Below are 21,574 nucleotides of genomic sequence, written 5' to 3'. Positions count from 1 at the left end.
CTCTAAATAAGCTCTAACTTTAATAATGTTCGACCAAGGGAAAAAAGGCTTATTATGGGGGTGTTTGGCTCGAGGTCAAGGACCCTAGGTTGATTTTACTCCGAACCATCCCTTTAACAAGCATTTTGTCTCTAAATACACAACCATTCAATTTAAACAAGTCACTAAGGTTTTTTTTTTATTTAAAGAATATTATTTTATCTTAAAAATAATATTTTAAAATGTAAAATATTTTATAATATTACTGTTACTGTTTTTTAATCAAATAAAAACGTGTTTAGGAAAGTATTGTGATGGTGCTTGTTGCTATTTAGTGTTTTAGACGAAAATAAATCAAAAGGGCCTTTTAACTAGAGGCCATTAGCCTCGTTGTATCAGACATATTTCATTTACACAGCTTCCAAACAGCTGCTTTAGGAATGATGTCAGCACCTAAGAAGAGTTTTAGCAGTGTTTCAGTTTTGAAATGTCCGAGTTTGTGAATATAGTGAACTCCCAAGTATATATTATGAGTGTCCGAGTTTGTGAATATAGTGAACTCCCAAGTATATAGTATGAATGTCCGAGTTTGTGAATATAGTGAACTCCCAAGTATATAGTATGAATGTCCGAGTTTGTGAATATAGTGAACTCCCAAGTATATAGTATGAATGTCCGAGTTTGTGAATATAGTGAACTCCCAAGTATATATTATGAATGTCCGAGTTTGTGAATATAGTGAACTCCCAAGTATATATTATGAATGTCCGAGTTTGTGAATATAGTGAACTCCCAAGTATATATTATGAATGTCCGAGTTTGTGAATATAGTGAACTCCCAAGTATATAGTATGAATGTCCGAGTTTGTGAATATAGTGAACTCCCAAGTATATATTATGAATGTCCAAGTTTGTGAATATAGTGAACTCCCAAGTATATATTATGAATGTCCAAGTTTGTGAATATAGTGAACTCACAAGTATATATTATGAGTGTCCGAGTTTGTGAATATAGTGAACTCCCAAGTATATAGTATGAATGTCCGAGTTTGTGAATATAGTGAACTCCCAAGTATATATTATGAATGTCCAAGTTTGTGAATATAGTGAACTCCCAAGTATATATTATGAATGTCCAAGTTTGTGAATATAGTGAACTCCCAAGTAAATAGTATGAATGTCCGAGTTTGTGAATGAACTCCCAAGTATATATTATGAATGTCCGAGTTTATCCGATGTCTGGGAATATAGTGATTGTAAATAAAAACAGACATACATTACACATGATCACTTCATTGAAAGCACAGGCTTCTGTTTATTGACCATTGCACACACATGAACAGATGAGAATATTTACACAGATGTAAACAGTCAGTACCTGCAACACATTAGAGCAGATCTGCACATAGTGTGACAAACACACAGCTACGTACCAGTACAAACAGCACATTTACCACCATTAAAGCCCACTCAACTGGCTTCTGCTACTTTGGACTAGCTGGGATGCACAGTTCTGTCCACTCCTACGCTGAAATTCATAGATTCACATACTCATAAGGTCATTTGCTGTCTGAAAGGAAAAAAGCTTCATTCTCCAGAACTACAAATATAAACATTTAAGAAATCTTGCTGCTGCTTACAGATACTGAACACTTTCTCTAGACACCATTTTTTCCCCAAAAGAAGAATTTACCAGGATGTCTGAATTTCTCATTCAAAGGACAAAAAGCAGTGACATGATCTGTATTGGAGTTCATTTGCTCATCTTATGAAGCTCTGACAAACAAATATGTATTCTCAGGTATCTCTTTAATGCAAATTAAAAATGAAAAGTGCAAATCTGCTAATAATGCTCTACCGCGTCTATTCAAACACACACACACACAATGTTCCTGTGTATTATAATACTGTGGCCTCTCATCACATGATCCTGCACAGCAGGAGATATCGGTGCAGTGCCACTATGATGACCAGCCGTCATCCTCTCGTTCCAGAGCGTGTTCAACTTTCCAGCACACAGACATTGTTGGCAGGGTGGTGTGTTATCAACACTTCCTGCTCCACAGTTAATGATGCCACCCTGGCCCTCATCCAAACAACAAGCGGTTTCTACACAGTCCACTAACTGCCAGAAAGCAAAAGAGAAACTACAAACACACAAACTGAATTTAACAAAAGATCTGTTCGCTCCTCTACTAATGTTCCTTCATTTTCTGATCGTGTTGGGTCATGCCTTCTTGCATCATCTTTAAGTCAATTATAACTCTAAATCATTAGCAGCATCCCAGTTTACATCCTTCTAGAGCACACAATGTATATACTTCACTGATGATGGGAAAGACATCATGAAGTATGTAGTAAAACAGTACAACAGTTTTTGGACATCATGATTTTTTTGTGTTGATACCATAGACTACCACAGTTGAAGTACCCTTTGCTTTTTATCGGTTCTTATCGGCCATATTCAAAAAGAAAAGAAAAAAGAAGCTCATATCTTTCAGATTCTGCAAGCATGTAAAGTTTTTCGCACTAATTCTAATCCTCAGTCACTCACCTCACACACTATTTGGGATGGAAAGTATGAAAATTGGGATGCAGGTCTAAATGTAAAGATCCTACTATAATACAGATTGATTTCACTGCGTTCATAACTGCATACAATTCTAACCATGTTTTCAGATGCCCGTCAATTGGTCACGTGGTCAAGCCTGAAACTATTAGACAGAACATGATGCCTCGTACAAGGTTTTTTTTCTTTTTTTTTTTTATGTAGGTGTGAACGTTAAAACTCATTTTATTCATTCAGCCCTTTTAAAATGATTCTAAAATTTGAAGATTTTGTTCTACACTGATCAAGACAGATAAAGAGTTTTCAATTTGTAAAACATGAACACACAAAAAGGACTTTGGGAAGAAAACGTGGAGCGTTATGCTTCTCCACATTACATGTCATGCAAAAATTAGGAATAAAAAGAAAAAAAGGCTAAAGTCCCACTGACATTTTTTTCTAAATCTGATCGCCCAATTCTGCCAACTACAAAAAACAAGGGCAATTTTTTTACTTATAATATGGTTTTGTAATACCAATGCATAATCTCAAATCCATGTCAAAAACATTCTTAGTTAAACATGACAATTGCTCACTTGTTTTTGACTACATGGAAAAAAGAAGAAAAAATGTCTTTATGCAATTAGTTGTCTTAGAAAAATGTTACAACAACAAAAAAAAGAAAAAGAAAAAGAAAAGAAATTGCACTATATGATTGGCCCTCTATCTTCTGACTGGGCAGAACAATAACATGTAAAAACCTCCATAGATTCACAGTCAAAGGTCACAATATAAGATCCAAGCATGTCTCTACAGCCAATCACAAGTTACTCTGAGTTCTGAGTGAATGGCGTCCGCCCGCACAGCTCATACGAACAAAACGGTATGATAACACAAGACCTCCCTCTAGTGGACGGCAAAGAGTGTCATTTTGCTCAAAGGGGGAAAACTACATTCGACAGGCACTTGATTGAAACTGCAGAGCAAACGCAGAGCCACCGGTCAGCACGCCTCTGTCAGACTGTCACAACAAGAGAAGGCAGTAAAAAGCTTCAGACCCACAGACTCTTTTCACATCTCCTAAACAAGCGCTCGCACGACAAGAGAGGACACAAATAAACATGCAGGCCAGGTCACGGCAATTTTACTCCTTGCTATACAGACAATAAAAGTATGCTTAGTATGCTTATTCTGTTGTCATGATAAACTTGGAGAAACCAGAGCATGCTTCCGATCCGTGATGTCGGGTGCTAAGCGGTCTCGTTAGCGGCAGAGTCGCCGGAAACAGAAAAAAAGCCCATAATGCTTTGCAGAAGAGAAGTGAATAAATAGTTTACATTTCTGTAATGATGTAAAAGAAAGAGTGATGAATGAGGTAGAGACATCAAACCAGCCACTTCAGAGACAGGAGAGGTGCTGAGAGAGATCGCTCCGGATGAGAGATGATAGAGAGAAGAGAGACTCGTTCGGTCACCGCTTGCCCCGTTCAACTCATCGTTTCATACTTGTGCCGGTGGCGGTGGGAGTCGAGAGGCAGCGGGGGCTCCGAATCATCCATGGGCAGGACCAATCGGGTGCCTCGGATCACCAGCTCATGGTCGCCGAACGCCAGCTCTCGATCCAGAGCCTCGTCAGAGTTCACGGCCACTCCTCCGACGGCCGTACCGCTCGTGTGAGCGCCTGTAGCATCTGTGCTCACGGTGATGTCACCGTACGTCAGCGTGATGTCACCGTCATTCAGGATCAGGTCGGAGTCGTCGTCTTTCAGCTGCTCCTCATTCTGAAAGAAAGCACAATGGTGATTTCATCACTTGAATTTTAGCAGTTTCTGAGTAGTCATTCAGCAAAGAGACTTACAACATAATTACAGATTTTGGGGTACAAAAGTTTGGGGTCAGATTTTATTTATTTTTTTAAAGAGGATACATTGAATGGATCAAAAGTGACAGTAAAAAACATTTATAAACTATATATATATATATATTTTTTTTTTTAATAAATGCTGTTATTTTGAACTTTCTATTCATCAAAGAATCCTGAAAAATACATGAAAGTAGAAAACAGTTATTTTATATTGTAATAATATTTCACAATTCTGTTATTCTATTTTTTAACAAATAAATGCAGCCTTTGTAAGCATAAGAGACTTCTTCAAAATAGAAAACCTCACTGACCTATAAACATTTTAACGGTGCTGTACATAAAGGTTATTTAATAATCATATAATTTTTTATTACCTTATAATCTTTTATATGTAATATATTATCTCAGATAAAAATAACGGCCACAATAACGGCCCATTTTAAACGTTTACATGCTTTTTTCTCTTTCTCCTTTTTGTTCGCTGAAATATTGTTCTTGTAAATACTTTCCAGCATTTCAGTAATAAAAAAGTACATCTTTAAAGTGCTTCCAAAATGCTTACAGTGAAGCGCAACAGTTATCGTACATAGGCTACGGTGCTTGGTAGTGATCAAAAAGGATCTAAACAATGAATTCTGAAGTGATCTCTTCTTGTAAATTCAGAGATGTGGATTCGGACGCAATTAAATCACTGCACAACCTTGGTGTTCGTCAAAAAACAGTAGGTAATTTGGTCTGGGATTTTTACGCGGGTGGTGGGAGAAAAACACTGACATTCTGGATTCGGACGGCAATAAAATCACCGACTAACCCCTGTAAATGTTGAAAATACCGTACGACCCCATGAGAAACAATTATAGTCCGAATAGGGCTTAAGAGTGATTCTGAGGGGTCCGTCGCCATCTGGTAGTACATAAATGACTAGTTTCTCCCAAATCAAGACCTTCTTTCTAGCTAAAAGAAGAGGAAGATCCAGACAGAACTACATATAATTATTAGTCCACAGCATGCGGGTAAAGTACAAACCTCATACGCCTGTTGGCTGGTGAGGCAGCGTGCCAGAGGACCACAGCACGCAGGAAGTGTGGCAGTGAGCGGTGGTCCGCTGTGGGTCAGAATGGGCTTCAGATAACTGCAAGTCAACAGGGTTAAGGAAGGCTTTTCGGAACAAAAACACAAACAATCAAATATCAGACGCTTTTATCCAAAGCAACTCTGTCCAGTAAACAGGACCATGATTGAACTTCCCAGTTGACCATTAGCAGTGTCAGGCTGTGTTCAGAATAGCAAAATAAAATGCCATTTGTACTATATCTGAAGTTTACATTCATGCATAGAATACCAGATGACATACTACATTTTCACTACTGACTGCTCCTAATGTGTGTGCACTAACTTGGATGGGTTAAATGGATTACCATACTTGGCCTTCTCATGTCACTTACATATTTAGGGTAGCTTTTGAAACCCCAGCCAGTAGAGCATTGCAATAATCAATGCGGGAAAATACAAAAACGTTGATACATTTTTCAGACACAGCGAACGAGAACATGGGACGTATTCTGGCAATGTTTCTAAGATCAAAAAAATATGTTTCAACAGTATTCTGGACATGAGGATCAAATGTTAAATTAGAATCAAACATATTTGCTAATCTTTTTAGTTTTGTTTGAAACTCCAGAATAGAACCATCCAATAAGGCTAAAGACCCAGCTTTACGTAGTTGGTAGGGTAAGCCAATGAGCATAACCTCAGTCTTGTCACTGTTAAGACAAAGAAAATTGAGACAGCCATTTTTCGAATCTCAGAAATACATTGAGAACGAAAGGCCACAGCCACATTATCATCAAAATTTTGAATGCATGAAATCTGGGTGTCATCTGCATAAAAATGAAAGTTAAGACAGAGTGATCTTAAGAGATGGCCAAAGGGGAAAAATGTAAATGCTAAAGAATAAAGGGCCTAAGACTGATCCCTGAGGAACGCAAGATTGCACCAAACAAATCTCAGACCTGCATCCTCCCATAGTAACAAATTGCTTACAATCTGAGAGGTAGGACTTAAACCAGTTTAGTGCAGTATCAGAAACACTGAATACAGTCTCTAAACGGGTGCAAAAGAAAGATCTACAGTGTCAAAAGCGACACTATGATCAAGAAGGGTCAAATTTGGAAGACAGTTAGAGTCCAAAACAATTAACAAGTTATTAGTGACCTTAACTAATATCGTTACAGTGCTATGGAGTTTACGGAAGCCGGATTAACGGGACTCAAAGAGATTGTTTACAGCAAGATGAGTGTGTAATTGAGAAGCAACAATTCGCTCTAAAATTTTTGCAAGGAAGGGAAGATTGGAAACGGGATGGAAACTGTTACGGTTATCTAAGTCTATCTTAGTTTTTTTGGTACAGGGGTTACACATTCATGCATGTGCTGAACGTATGAAAAACTGAAAGAATGAAAAATTGAAATCCCACCAGGCCATTATTAATGAAAATCATTTCCAAAAATCATCAATATGTGTCAAACCTCATATGGAATTGGTTTAGAATTTTTATTTTTTTGCTGTACAGACTATAAACCAACTAAATGGATTTGAAGATCCAGTGTAGAAATTTGAGAGAGATTATATCTTTTATGTTCTTTTTGCAGGTTACTAATAAGAGCTACACAGCAAAGGATACTTGTGATCAAAGTTATACCAGATCCTGAAGGGCCAGGCGCTCTCATGTTTAGTGCTCCTCCTTTCCACTCCATCAGGGCCGATCTGCAGATGGACACAGAGGAAACCCATCATTAAACAGCTCTGCTCTGATATAAAACCCTACGTCTGACTACAGCAGACCAAAAACACTTACAAAGTTCTCCTGATCTGCGTCCACTCCAACACTGTCAAACACAAAACAGTATTACAGCAAGAAGTAATAAAACACTTACAGAACAAAAAAGTTTGTTGCAATTTCATCCACTCAAAAGTGAGTTTTAGCTGCTAAATAAGTTTGGAAAAGAGTTTTATATGGCTCATGGTGTTTACATATTACTTCCACATGAAAAAGGACACAAATAAGACCAAAAAAACATGTCTAATGAGTTACCCATGCTCATAGTCTACATGTCTGACAGGAAAAGATCATTCAGACTAAAGAAGAGGTTAGAACTGACCGGATATTCTGGCAGGACAGCATCTGAGTTGTGCCTCCACCACAGATCCAAACGGTGAAGAAAACCACCAGCAGCGTGGTGGAGAACATCATCTGCCGTGCATATGTGGCCGTATCCCTGATTGACAGGGCAAAAGTCATGGCGCCACGAAGACCTGGTGAGCAGTGGGGCAAGAAAATACCAAGAATTGGTTCACACTGGCCATAAATCTGATTTGTTTTTCAAATCAGATTCAGAGAGAGAGAGTCAGTGAGAGTCTTTGCTCATGTCCAGATTGAAATCTTGCTGCTGTGCTGAATTCATCACACAACGCAAGCGTCAGATGCATTACTTTACCATTTACACATTCATGCATGTTCTGTATATGGAAATTGTTCACTTGTTCGCTCAGTACACAGTAAATGCCACATGTGAGAGTAAATGGGAAAAGAATGAAAAACTGAAATTCAATCTGTCCACTATGACTGAAAATAATTTCCAAAAAACGTCAATACATTTCAAACCTCATATGGAATTGGTTTGGATTTTTTTTTTTTTTTTTTAGCTGTTCAGACTATAAACCAGCAAAATGGATTTAAAAAAAAAAAAAGATTTTGAAAGACTAAACTATTTAACCTCGATAAGACTTTTGGTTTTGGCATGTTCTTCGTAGTTTAAATCATGGCTAACCATAGGAATCCGTTGCAGCTCTACGCACAAACCTGCAAACATCATCATGTGCTGGAAATTGGGGGTGATCTTGTTTTTGCGGCCCAAGTTCAGCAGGAAGGAGAGGGGGTAGATGTTTGCCGCTCTGCCCAGAAACACGGCCAGCTGAGTGGAGTGGTGTCAAGGAGTGGCTGTAAAAATGGAGCTAATTCTGAACTGACAGCATCTACAGCCTAATCAAAATCATGACATGTTGCCCTTCCTGAGTCTTTCTGAGGGCTTTGTTAATGAAAAAGTGGTTCTGGGCCATTGATTTCTGGGAAACACAATGAGCTGTAACACCCTGGACATATAACTCAACAACAACAGCCAGCCACTTCCTTGATAACATTAAGCAAAGTACTGCCGTCTAACATGAGCAAACACTTGCCTTTTTAATAATAGTGATCCATCAGATTTTCCACATGTTTTACATTTGCTGAGAGCATTTAACTATTATATCACTTTGTCTGCTCATTTAGTCCTTAGGCACAAAGCTGAAGTCTTAGGATACGAATGCACCCACTATGAAGATTGGATTGAAGACGTGATTCTGGAAGGTAAACAATGTCAAGCCCATGTAGGAAAATATGAAGTTCTCAGCCAGGAAATTCAGTAGCTCGAATAACTGAAAGAGAGCACAGTGACATGAAATCATAGTGAGATGTTTATATTATATACAGTTCATATTTCATAGATCAACCTCTGACAAATTCAACAGACCTGCCTTAGAAAATTTTGACGTAAAAGCATTACTAGGGTAAAAAGAAAAGATTTGTGGCTACAGTTCAGCTACATTGTAAAAACAGCTACATAGTTTTATGTATTTGTTCATTTGTTCATTTATTCATAACTTTGTACTAATGTTTATATTGTAATAATGTTGAGCCCTGTTGTATTATAGTATGTATTATAAGTCTGAATGCCATTATTATCTTATTATCTATTGATGCCATTATTTTGCTTCTGAAAAATCAATGCAGGACAAGCATCTATTTCATGATGGCACTGTACTTTTTAGTTGCTATAATGAAGATGTACAATGACATTATACAACAATGATAACTTGCTGCTAAATATTAGCTACTGTATGGTTTAATGTACAATGTCATAATCATGTCACATGATGTAACTGAGTAACCAGTGTCCCAATGTTCACTGGATCAAGGCCCTTGCTAGTGCCTAAATTTGTTTTCAAGGTATAAACTACCTTAAAAAAGTTGGGGGTCAGTCAGATTTTTTTTTTTATTATTAATACTTTTCAGCAAGGACACATTAAATTGACCAAAAATAACAGTAAAGACATTTATAATGTTATTTATAATGTAAAGATTTGTATTTCAAATAAACATAGATCTTTTGAACCTTCTATTCATCTAATGACCCTGAAAAGATACATTTAAAAAGAAATTTCCAAAAAATATTAAGCAGCGCATTTGTTTTCAATATTGATAATAATAATAATAATAATAATAATAATGATGATGATGATAAACGTTTCTCTAGCATCAAATCAGCATATATTTTATGATTTCATGTGCCACTGAGGACTGGAGTAATGATGCTGACAATTCAGCTTTGCCATCGCACTAATAAATTACATTTTAAAATAGATTATAATAGAATAGAAATTGTAATAATATTTCACAATATTACTGTTTTACTGTATTTTTATCAAATTAAAGCAGCCTTGGTGGGGATGAGACTTCTTTCTAAAACATTTAAAAAAAACATTTGAATGTACTTTTGAGTGTACATCATGCAAACTAGGGAGTGGGCTGAGAGAGAGCCTAAAATAAAAGTAACTTTTTAATCTTACTTGTTTCGTCCTGTCCTGGGATTCAGGAGACAGGTTGTTAAAGGTGTAATGGGCCTGTGTCATTCCACAGAACAGAACCGCCACCACACCTGAGGGTGAACCCAACAGGATGAGCAGGAACAAGCATTCAAATATAGAAGTATGCAATATGTTTCTAGGTAGTTTCTAGAAGATTCTATGGGGAACTCAAGCTCACCTGTAAATCCACAGGCCTCAGCCAGTAGGAATGTGCTCCAGGACATGAGGAAGAACAGTGCCGTCTCCAGCAATGGTAAGTCTCTAAGCTTAGTGAACTTAGTAACGTGGAAGGGAGTCAAGGAGTAACTTCAGGATGAATAAACCACTAGATACATTATTTTACATTAATAGTAACAATCACGTGGAGAGAAGAAGAATTCGATCAATACAGATGAGATTTGAACCCATTTCTTTTTCATAAGCACCATGGTTCATACCAACAACAAAAAAAGTGACACACAATATTGAACCAGTAAAGGATATCAATGCAGTTACGACTCCAGTTGCCATTCCAAGAGCAAAAGAACCACTGAAGACCCCCAGGAAGATGCCAAATGACTTCAGCATGGCCATGGCTTCAAACGTGTGACTGTTGTTTCCCTCAGGCTGATATGCTACAATAGACCTGGAAAAATGACACAGACCCATTCAAGTAATTCCAATGTCAAACCTGCAAAAATCTAAAAGGATAAAGATCCATTCGCTATTGGAAAATCATAACAAATATTAGCGTTATGAGCAGGGCTGGAAAAGTGTGCTAAAGTTTTGGCAAAATCTGAACTTATTAGTATCAGATAAGTGTGCTCATCAGAGATATTCAATTTATATTCTATTTCCCATTCTCTGGACAGTTTTCTTCAAGAGGTCATATTATACATTTTCTATCATCTATTTTGTTCCCTGAGGAACATAATGTCAATGTTTCTGTGTAATTTAGTTTTTTCAATGCATCTCTGATCCTTAGAATGAGAAATGTGAAATGAGCACTTTTGTTTACTAGTCTTCTGTTGTGCTTAATGTAGTTTTTAACTCAATCACAACCTAAATCATAAAAACAATCGCTGCTAAAACACTCCACATAAAAGGTTAAGACCAGACTGAAATGACTGGGAACCTTACTGAGAATTAAGTTAATATATGCATAGCAGCAGGTGATACACACCATCTGGAAGAGTGCTGGTTTTGGTGAACTTTTCCATAGTTTTAGCTGTGGAAGAGGGGTTTTGAAGCTTAATTTAAATTACACTCTTTTCTTTGGATTAGGGTAGAATTTAGAATAGCAGTTACTTTTAGCTACATTAATTCATTTGAGCAAGGAAGTTTTGAATCCTCATGAAATTGAATAGCTTTTTAGAGAGATGTACTTACATGCTAGAGTTTTAGTACAGAGGATAGGTAGGAACAAAAGTAAACTCTCTAGAGCAACACAGGATCACTTCAAACTAAGAAGCAAAGGACTATCATCAAATCAGCAAATACCCACAGCTCTGCCTCATCATCTACACACCATCTATAACCGATGGACTTCATGAGTCCTCTACAGGCGGTTAAAATAGAAGTAAAGAGGAATTCTACTTCCTTGAGGGATGAGTTCACTACAGGTGCCGGTGTGAAGCATGTCTGTGGGTCATTCACTCTGCATGTTCTGGTAAAGACCAGCCAATGCACACACTAAAAATCCACTCGGAAGGCTCAAAGCTCTAAATGTGTGGCACACCCATTGAGGGGCGTTCTCAGTGTCTGGTTCCCGCCCTCTGCATAAGCCACACCTCCAGGGCTGTGACGCCCCGCCCCACTTTGCCTCCCGTAATAAAGCAGCATACTGGAGCAGATGATAGGTCCAGCAGAGGAAAAATCGGGTGTTAAATGAAAAGTGTTAATTATTCATTCTGCACTGAGTTTATAAAAACCCAAAACAGTTATATCTCAAAATCATTAATATTAATGAATGAACCAACAAAAGCAGTTTGTTTACACATAGCAGTGTGTGATCATCGGCAGTAGAGGACTTACGAGGACAGTACGACAGCGACGGCATCGTTCAGGACACTTTCTCCAAACAGCAGAGCGTACAGGTCAGAATCCACGTGCAGCTCATTGAAGATGGCCAGAACTGTCACTACAAAACAAAGCATAAATCAATGCCTTCGCTAAGCCCTGCGTTAACAACATTACCGACCAATCCTGCTTTAGCAACTGTTGCCGTCATCAGACATGCTTTTTCTCTATTTTAATGCAATTTCTAATGGAAGTCCAGAGTCTACTGATAGTAAATTGTTATTGTAAAATGTTGTTTTTTAAAGTAAGAGTAACATCCATTCAATTTAGGAGCACATTTTACTGAAGATTGCACTTTTAATAGCATTCTCACATTCATTTCTATGGGATGTTCTGTGCAGCTTGTCTTAGTGAGCAACAGTAACCAAGGGGGGACGAGCTTTGAAAAGGGTAGATTTTAAAGATAGATCAAATTGCTCTAAATAGCATAGTGCAGGTCAATTCTGCTACAGCAAGGCTTAGTTTCTAGGAGTTACATGACACATCCCTCTTGCAAACATTTTTTAGATAAAGGGATTTGATTAATACACACCAAAACACTCATGACTGCATTTAGGCACTGTTACAGAGAGTTTTGACTGTAATACCTGGGTCAGTGGCTGAGACAATGGCACCAAAGAAAAGGCAATCAGTGAAGAAGAAGTCACCACCCAGCTGGCCAATTTGCTTCATCAGCGTCACACAGCCATACATTAACAACCTGAAATACAAACAGCACACCTCTGAGAGCTGGTTCTCACCCTCATCATTAAAGCAACCACTCAAAAAAGTACTGAAAAAAGACTGACCCAATGATGAAACAAGACACCACGGTTCCCACAAATGCATAGACAAGAATGGAGCCCAAGTTCCTGAAGAAATGTCTCTGAGAAACAGATAGAGAGAAGAAATTAATTGAATAATGGTCTTTGATTTGTCTATGTTGAACACTACATGATCTTGTGCACACAACATTTGTCTGTATTAATCAATAAAAAACAGCCCTTACTCGTTTTAAACTGTATCCAGCATGAAAAATTATGGGGGGCAAGAGAATATTAAAGAAGACCTCTGGGTCAAAGGTCACCTGAAATAGAAATAGAAAGATACAGATATAGGCATTTCATTAATCGATGAGAAAAGATATATGTTTTAGAAATAATTATCTTATGCTCACCAAGGCTGCCTTTATTTGATCAAAAATACAGTAATATTGTGAAATATTATTTAAAATGTTTTTTTTTTTATTATTATTTTTAAATGTAATTTATTCTTGTGATGCAAAGCTGAATTTTCAGCATCATCACACCAGTCTTCAGGGTCACATGATCCTTCAGAAATCCTTCTAATATGATGATTTGATGCACAAGAAACATTTATTATTAATATCAATGTTGAAAACAGTTGTGCTGCTTAATATTTTTGTGGAAACCGTGATACATTAATTCTAGAATGAATAGAAAGTTCAAAGGAACATCATTTATTTGAAATAGAAATCTTTTTTTTTAATTGCAATAACTGGGTAATAACTAGGTACTAACCCTGAACCTACCCCTAAACCTAACCTTAACCCATGCAGTTACCTCAAATTTCCCAGTACTTTCCCAGTACACGTAAAAGCACGTACTGTAAAATAAAGTGCAACCAAAATCTGAGCTATTTCCTCTTATTAGTGGTTTGACTGGAGCCAAGTGTTCAATAATTGAATATAGTGTGACTTTCTATGCAAAACATCACATGTAATTATCATACATTTCAACAACTAAATTATGCAACTCTTAAACCTCATGTTTTAACCGATATAGAAGCAGTTTCATGCAGCTGTCACCTGAGGGACATGTTCTAACAGAGAAATATCGTTTTGAGACTGAACCAACCACAGATTCTGTCAGGCACTGAATTAGTATGTGTGAGAAAATTTAATTATTGGTACAAAGTTAAATCAGGAATTTGCCTGAAGCATCTGGAAAAACATAAACGAGTTCAGCAAAACAGACTGGATATCCATCTAAAAATACAGAAGCAAGTATGAGTCATATTCAAATAAATTCCCCATAGCATTTGTTGTTGAAGTCAAGTGTTCTATTCAAATTCATCTGAATATGTGTCGAACGGCTCCTCTATGATTGTTGTGATGTGATATTTTACCTTGCGGAGCATCTCGTTGTCCTGAATGTCATTGACTTCATTGGCACCGATCTCTCCTTTCAGTGTGTACTCGTAGAACTTACCACTGACATTCATCAGCAGTGTAGCTGGACTGGCATTGACATTACAGCTCAATGTAACATTGTTCATGTTGCTGGGCACATGAATAGCATAACGCAGTACGACACCCACAAGCAACCCTGATGAGAGATAGAAACATCGCATTTTATTAAAATTATTCTGTTTTTATGTATTCATTTCTAATTCTATGGCAAAAATTAGGCCGTAAGCGGCCTGCCAAGACTTTCCCCAGCATCACCGGGGCTGAACTGTATGGAAGCTTGTTTCTTCCACTGAATAAAAAATTAAAAAAGGTAATTGCGACTTTTTATTCTAGCAAGTCAGAATTGCGAGATGTTCTGTGGTGGAAGTAAAACTATTAAAAACACTGTTTAACTAAAATAAAAATCAAATCAAATAAATATATATAATAAAATAATATTATTCAATATAAAAATCTTTAAATGAAAATGAGAAACATTGCCTTTGCAGCAAACTGATATAAGTTTAAGTTGAAGCACTAAATTTACACACTGGAAATTAGAAAAAAATAAAACTTCACTAAAAAATAAAACTTTAAATTGGCTGCATTGGTTTTTAAAGCAGCCAACATATGCAGGGAACGCAGGGAGGCAGATTAACTCCTGCTGGAGTGCTACACCTTACAGGCCCTGTGCTACAACTCCCACACTGCCCTTTGGACAGTCATATTCATACATGGCGTACTTAAATGAACAGATCCCACTTTATCGCGGGAAGCATACAGCCGACTTCACAGTTCATATGTTCGATCAGTCAAATGATCTGCTATCACGACTGTTCTCACCATATATCATAGCCAGTCCAGTCTCGTGCAGAAACCTGAACCGGCGGTGTTTGAACAACCATATGGTCAAGATTGTCAGGGTAAGGAGCAGGATAAAGATCAGCAGGTCGGCACTGTCTTGTCTGTGGCTTTCTTCAGCTTTCTTCTCTGTCACGATGTTCTCCATCGCACTGTCTTCAGCTCTGCTCAGGCACAAGCAGAGGGAGCTCGCCAAAACAAACAGAGGCAGTGTTCTCCAAACACTCATCGCGGCGTTCACTTCACATGTAGAGCCCATGTTGGCATTTCTTTTAGGTGCAAAATATATAAGAAGATGAATGCACTATGCTCAGGATCGCTGAACACAGGCAGGAGTATTAGCAGAGACAATCATAGGCTGCTGTAAATTGTTCCTGATTCCCAGCGACGTCCCGCCCACTGCACGTGACGTCACATGACAACCCAACAATGTGTTCGAGCAGTTCATACTGGGCAAACGCTGCGCATGAGGGTCGTTTCCTTTTATTCTGCATCGTCATTGTCGAACAATCTATATAACTATTACGGCTGTCAAATCGATTAATCGCATCTAACATAAAAGTTTTTGTTTATATAATATATGTGCATATATATAGGCATACACAGACACACACAAATATATTATATAAACAAAAACGTTTATGCTTAGATGCTGCGATTAATCGATTTGACAGCACTAATAACATATTTCAAATGGTTTAGAATTTTAAATTAGAATATTAAAGCTACATTCATGATGGAATATTCCTGCAATGACAAGTTCAAATCCCCATGCACTCCAACTTTTTGGTATAAAACCCTCATATCTCTTTAAACATTTTCCTATATTGCCAAATTTATATTTGAGGCGCACAGCCTCAGAAAACCAGCTACTGTTTTGATCATTATATTCACTAGTTAATTGTGTGTACAGCTGTAGTGGCAGTGAAATAATAAAGTAATAATAACGTGTAATAAAAAAAAAAATGCATACCTAATTTGTTTAAAGCAGTAGTTTTATATTCTATTGAGAAACAAATGTTGATTTTTAGGTAGACTACAGGTGATTAGATTACTTTTGAAGACAACAGTTTTTTAATCGTACATGAAACGAATATGTTTAGGTAAGTATTACATTCATAAATGTAGGTAAAATAGATCATACATTCTGTACAGTTCAATTTTTAAGATTCTGGGTCAGTGTAGAGCTGTGGGGTTTTATTCAGTTATATTTTATTTTTTACTGTAGAGACTTTTGAGTTACTTTTGAATGTTGAGTTGAGAGTTTGTGTGTTTATATTGAACATAGGTAATTATGTTATTATTTTGTTCTGTTCGCCTACATTCGCTACGTATGTCTCTTTAAATGCACGTTTAAAGTGGCAGAGGGCAACCGGAAGTGCGGCGGTGATGACGCAGCGCTCATTGAGGAGAGCTTCACGCGCCCAGCATTGGCTCGATCGGTTGTTCTCGAGTTAAAATGGCTTCGTCCTTTTGGAAAGGTGTTGTTGGTGTGGGCCTTTTCGCCTTGGCACACGCAGCTTTTTCAGCGGCACAGCGTAAGTATTGTTCTTCCAGAAACGAGAGTGAATTGGACAGACATGTAGTTGTTTAGTAAGCTGTAACGTTAACTTAGCTGATGGTGGTCCGGCGGTGAGTGCGGCCTCTCTGCAGAGCTCAGTGTGCATGACAGCTTCAGCAGGACTCAGACCCGAGTGAGATTCCTGTGTAGAGAGCATTTAGAGAGTGTGGGAACACGTACATTATGTCCAAAAATGCTGTCTTGGTCGGCAGCTCACTAGGTTTTGACACTCAACATTTATAACAGCACAATACACGGGAAGAAGTTGTTTTCTACCATAAATCACTTATCGTGCAGTCTGACTGAGACTTGTGCAAGATCAGTGTTTGTGCGGTGCGTGTTGAGTTTTATCGGGGCGTTTATATAACGCAGTATGATTGGTATTTCAGAAGTAACGTTAGTCATCTTTACTATGTAAACTTACATTATTCAAACCTTCCCTAAAGGCAATGTGTTGATTAATCTTCACGAAGTAAATGAAAAATAACTCGCAACCAGAATTTGTTTCCTTTCCAAATAATGCCATTTCACCTGCTATTTCTGCAGCAGTGATGTCAGAATCTCTCGTTTGAGTCGGATCTTTTCATTGAACAGATTCGTTCACGATTCACATTGAGCGATTCTATAACATGTTCAACTCATAGACTGGTTCAACTGAATTGTTCCGACAGCTTTCGACTCATTGAACCGAGAACCGTCTCATTCTAGCATGTCCGACTCGTACATTTTATTTAAAAAAAAAATAAATAAAAACCTTTATTAAACCTCTTCAAATAACAAAACGATATTATCACTTCTAAACACAATAAATCCAATCACCATATATGGAAAGATATTTTAATTAAACACACACAGACACACACACACACACACACACACACACGTATAAGATATATTGATTTCCAATTAAACCGTTTTAAAACCGTACCTGTTTGTGTCTGAAACTCCATCCAAAAGTAACTCCATTTTGTAAGGTCACTTAGTAAAATGATTTTGATCAAAGTAATTCCAAACTTCACTGCGCCTAGATGCAGATAATGACACTGTCATCAAATACAATCAACTTTACAAGCTCCATAGCGCCACCCAGTGCATTTAGTGTACGTTTACACGACAACGATGTACTAAAAACGGAAAGGTTTTTTCTTTATACAGATGACAACGTTGTCAAAATGATCCCCATTCACACGGATCCGTGAAAATGACTAAAGCACGGTATTATTCATGCCAGGCCAGTAGTTGGCGATGTCACTTTGTAAAGAAACACTATGGACCTAGACTAAACGCGTAATACGCATGCTGTCACCGTTTTCACAGATTTGCGTTTTAGTAGTTTACAAGGAGATGATAACGGTATTGTTTTCAAAAACTTGCACTTAACCCGTTTTCAAAAGTTCGCATTTTCAGGCCTGTTTGCATTTTCTGTTGTCGTGTAAATGAACGTCCAAAACGCATATTAAGTTTTCCGTTATTAGTTGGAAATGGTGTCGCTTAAACTGCCACTTAGTTATAACTGAGTTTTAGTTTGCGTGCACTGCATTTATGGCCAGCAAAGCAACATGTAACAATTCGAATAGTATTCTTATTTTTCGAAAAATCGAATATTTGACTATTTGTGCACACCCCTACTGGCTTTATGCAAATTTTTTACTAACCTACGTAGATATGTTGCGGAAGTGAGACTGAAATTGCTGACGACTCGTTTCGGCAGTTCAGAATTTATCCTTTCTTTTAGGAGACAATAACCTTGTTTGTTGTGCACTTTGATCTTTAAAATTTTGTGGATATTTTATGCCCGGTTTCACAGACAAGACTTAAGCTTAGTCCCAGACTAATATATGTTTGAGCTGTTTTAACTGAAAGCAAAGACATCTCTTAAAATATGGCAGTGTCGTTGTTTTGTCTCAGTATGCACATCAGTATAATGTTTAAGTTTATAAAAGCTACTTAAATATCCTAATTAAACTACTGCCTAATCCTGGCTTAATCTAAGCCCTGTCTGTGAAACCAGGCCTTAAACTCTCAAACAGCTACAATGCACACTGCATGAAAGGTAATATTTAAAAAAGCATAATAAGGGCACTTAATGTGACTGGAATGTTAGAGACCACGGGATGATATAATTATAATTTTTTTTACTGTTTGAAAGAACCGATTTGTGGAAACGACACAAGCTTCCCATGACAAGATGCAAACAGTTAGCGCTAGATACTTCTTTTTGCATGTATTATCACTTGCAAAAAAAAAAGCTTTGCATTATATGCCAAGCATAGAGAATTCTAAACTTGAGCAAACATGCAAATGTGCCCATTGCAAAAAACAAATCCAGTTGTAAACTTAAATATAAGAACTTTTAATGTGCAAGAATGGTGGTATTGTGCTACTTCCGACTCTGTAACTCTGCAAAATGACTTGTTGTACCCCTTTGTTTAGAGGGAATGTCTCTCATACATCCTAAAAAGATTTTTCTTTTTCTAGACCGATCCTACATGCGACTGACAGAAAAAGAGAACGAAACATTACCTATAGATGTAAGTTGCAATCAAACACCAGACATTGATCATATTGAATCGCATGCATTTGTTTCCCCTCAATACAGCTTCTCTTGTGTTGTGTTTTCAGATAGTGTTACAGACTTTGCTGTCGTTTGTGATCACGTGTTATGGCATAGTGCACATCTCAGGCGAGTTCAAAGACATGGATGCTTCTTCAGAGCTCAAAAACAAGTAAGCTCATAGACTAATGCCTGGCTATATCAGAAATAACTTGCATCGAGCTCACTTATGTCTCTTTATTGTTTGCTCTAACAGGACATTTGACACATTGAGGAATCACCCGTCGTTCTACCTGTTCAATCACCGAGGCAGAGTACTCTTCTGCGCTCCGGAGCAGGAGTCCTCCACTCCAAGTCCCCAGGCCTTGCCCTCCAATCCCCTGCGGTTACGCAAACTGGAAAACTTTCATTGAGACTGGCCTTCTGTGGGCTGCCTTGTCCGGTTTCATTTCGTTTTTCTTTCTTAAATTTATTTTTTAGCTCCTCGGTTGGAAGGGAAAATAAGCATATTTTCCTGTCTTTATGTATATGTGAATATGCTGTACAAACACGCATCTCTTGTGGTTACTATTTGTCAATGGACTGTGCCAACTCCTTTTCCAGCTGATATGTTTGTAAATACTTGTTATTGCTTGGGAGTCTTAATTAAGTCTGTAGGTTACGGCTGTAGCCCTCCGGTTGGCTGTCGCGCACAGGGCACGAATCCTATCATGTACGATGTTGGTTTGCCATGTTTTTTGGCTAAACTGAACCCCCAACTGCAACAGGTTCTTCCCTGTACCCTTCTTAATTGAGGTCGATATTGTGGACCATAAATTGTTTTTGTGTTCAGAAGCAGTAGCTCTGATTGCTGAAATTCAAATTTGAACTTATTTAAATAATACTGAGAGTGATTGAAACTATTAAAACATGTCTGAGCAGGGCCACAATAGATGTAGAATAATAGCAATTCTAACAATACTGTGAACACTCAGTGGGAATGAATGGTAAACATTTTTGAGGGGGGAGGGGGATTGGGGGAGGGCAATGTTTTCTGATTTATTTCATGTTGAGACACAACTCCTTATTTTTACCTTAATAAATTCTAAAATTTTATTGATGAATTTGTAACTTGGATTAAAACCACTTATTTTTGCCCCTTAAGTCTGGTTTATCCTGAATGTGTATGAAACTAAAAGAGATTATACGATTAAGCATGTTCGTTTTACGCTACAAAGATTGTTTTGCAATGTCAAGACCTGCTAACCGGCCAAAACGTTTTTGTCATGCTATAATGAATTTTATGCTTGGATCTGGAGCATTCAAGGACATAATGTGGTTGTGGTAAATCAACCTGGTTATGCATTGTTTTCCATGCAAGTAAAGAATGGGCAGTTGGTCCAGAAACAGTCCAGTTTAAGCCTGTAATTATACTAATCCTTCACTAAGCCCCTTTTTTTTGTTAGAGGAGACCTGCTAAGTACCTGCAATGGCAACCCACTTATCCCAACACTATTTAGTCTCTTCTGGTATTAATAGCTTATATGACATTGATTTAAACACTGATAAAGATCATATTACCTTTTGTGAGATAATACTTGCGTTATTAGAGTCCATGCCACAACTATAACGATAATGGCAGGTATCATTTGGAATTTGGAATCATTTTCAGAAGGATTTAAAAAAAAAAAATTATGTCCACCATTTCTACAGTTATTTGCTAGCTTCTCAGCTTGCTCATTTCCCCATCACAAAAGATGGTGTATTTTGGTATCATAATGGCAAAGTACTGAGTGCTAAGTTTTTATCAGCCTCATAGTGATGCTCCCGTCATAATGTTGTAACATTAAGCCCTGCAATGTATCAGGCATTGCCAAACTAACTAGCACTAATGATGCAAACAGTGACACCATAATAGACAATCAGGTCTATAAATGAGATGAGAGGTGCAGGTGTTGAAAGAGAAAAAATGACTACAGCTACTTACAGGGCCTTTCTGCTGGTATGCAAATGTCTTCATTTGGGCCTTAAGAGCAAAGTCTTAAATTCATAAAGTCATGGCATAAAATATCAGAGTTTACAATTAAAACAAAAATATGTCAATGGGTTTTGAATTAAGCTTAAAATTAAGTTGATTTTTCTGAGCCCACTGGCAGATATTTTTTCCTGTTTTAATCATATTTCATTTTGATCAATTTCACAGAAAATAAGACTTTTTATTTAATATCACTTTGCTTGTCAAGTAAATTAATCTTTTTAGATATTTGCACTGGAAAACAAGACAAAAATCCTTCTAGAGAAATCTGGATTCTTTTA

General features: G+C 37.4%; 2 protein-coding genes across 2 annotated transcripts; one reads left to right on the top strand and one right to left on the bottom strand.

Annotated features, from left to right (window-relative positions):
- Positions 1 to 1,267: 1,267 nt before the first annotated feature.
- On the bottom strand, positions 1,268 to 15,567 carry slc9a6a (solute carrier family 9 member A6a). The gene is made up of 16 exons (XM_079892578.1): positions 15,147 to 15,567; positions 14,261 to 14,460; positions 13,122 to 13,199; positions 12,922 to 12,998; positions 12,721 to 12,833; positions 12,089 to 12,194; positions 10,559 to 10,700; positions 10,254 to 10,359; positions 10,058 to 10,146; positions 8,753 to 8,866; positions 8,253 to 8,364; positions 7,552 to 7,705; positions 7,248 to 7,278; positions 7,074 to 7,156; positions 5,417 to 5,522; positions 1,268 to 4,307 (listed from the first exon to the last, which is right to left on the bottom strand). Exons 1-16 carry the CDS (start codon positions 15,421 to 15,423, stop codon positions 4,014 to 4,016), a joined length of 2,082 nt encoding a protein of 693 aa, XP_079748704.1. The 5' UTR covers positions 15,424 to 15,567; the 3' UTR covers positions 1,268 to 4,013.
- Positions 15,568 to 16,523: 956 nt separating this feature from the next.
- mmgt1 (membrane magnesium transporter 1) lies at positions 16,524 to 20,401 on the top strand. Its single transcript, XM_079892595.1, has 4 exons — positions 16,524 to 16,702; positions 19,204 to 19,256; positions 19,348 to 19,451; positions 19,536 to 20,401. Exons 1-4 carry the CDS (start codon positions 16,624 to 16,626, stop codon positions 19,690 to 19,692), a joined length of 393 nt encoding a protein of 130 aa, XP_079748721.1. The 5' UTR covers positions 16,524 to 16,623; the 3' UTR covers positions 19,693 to 20,401.
- The last annotated feature ends 1,173 nt before the right edge of the window (positions 20,402 to 21,574 follow it).

Source organism: Squalius cephalus, assembly GCF_949319135.1.
Source record: "Squalius cephalus genome assembly, chromosome: 14".
NCBI lineage: Eukaryota > Metazoa > Chordata > Actinopteri > Cypriniformes > Leuciscidae > Squalius > Squalius cephalus.
This window is presented reverse-complemented; position numbering and strand designations above follow the sequence as displayed.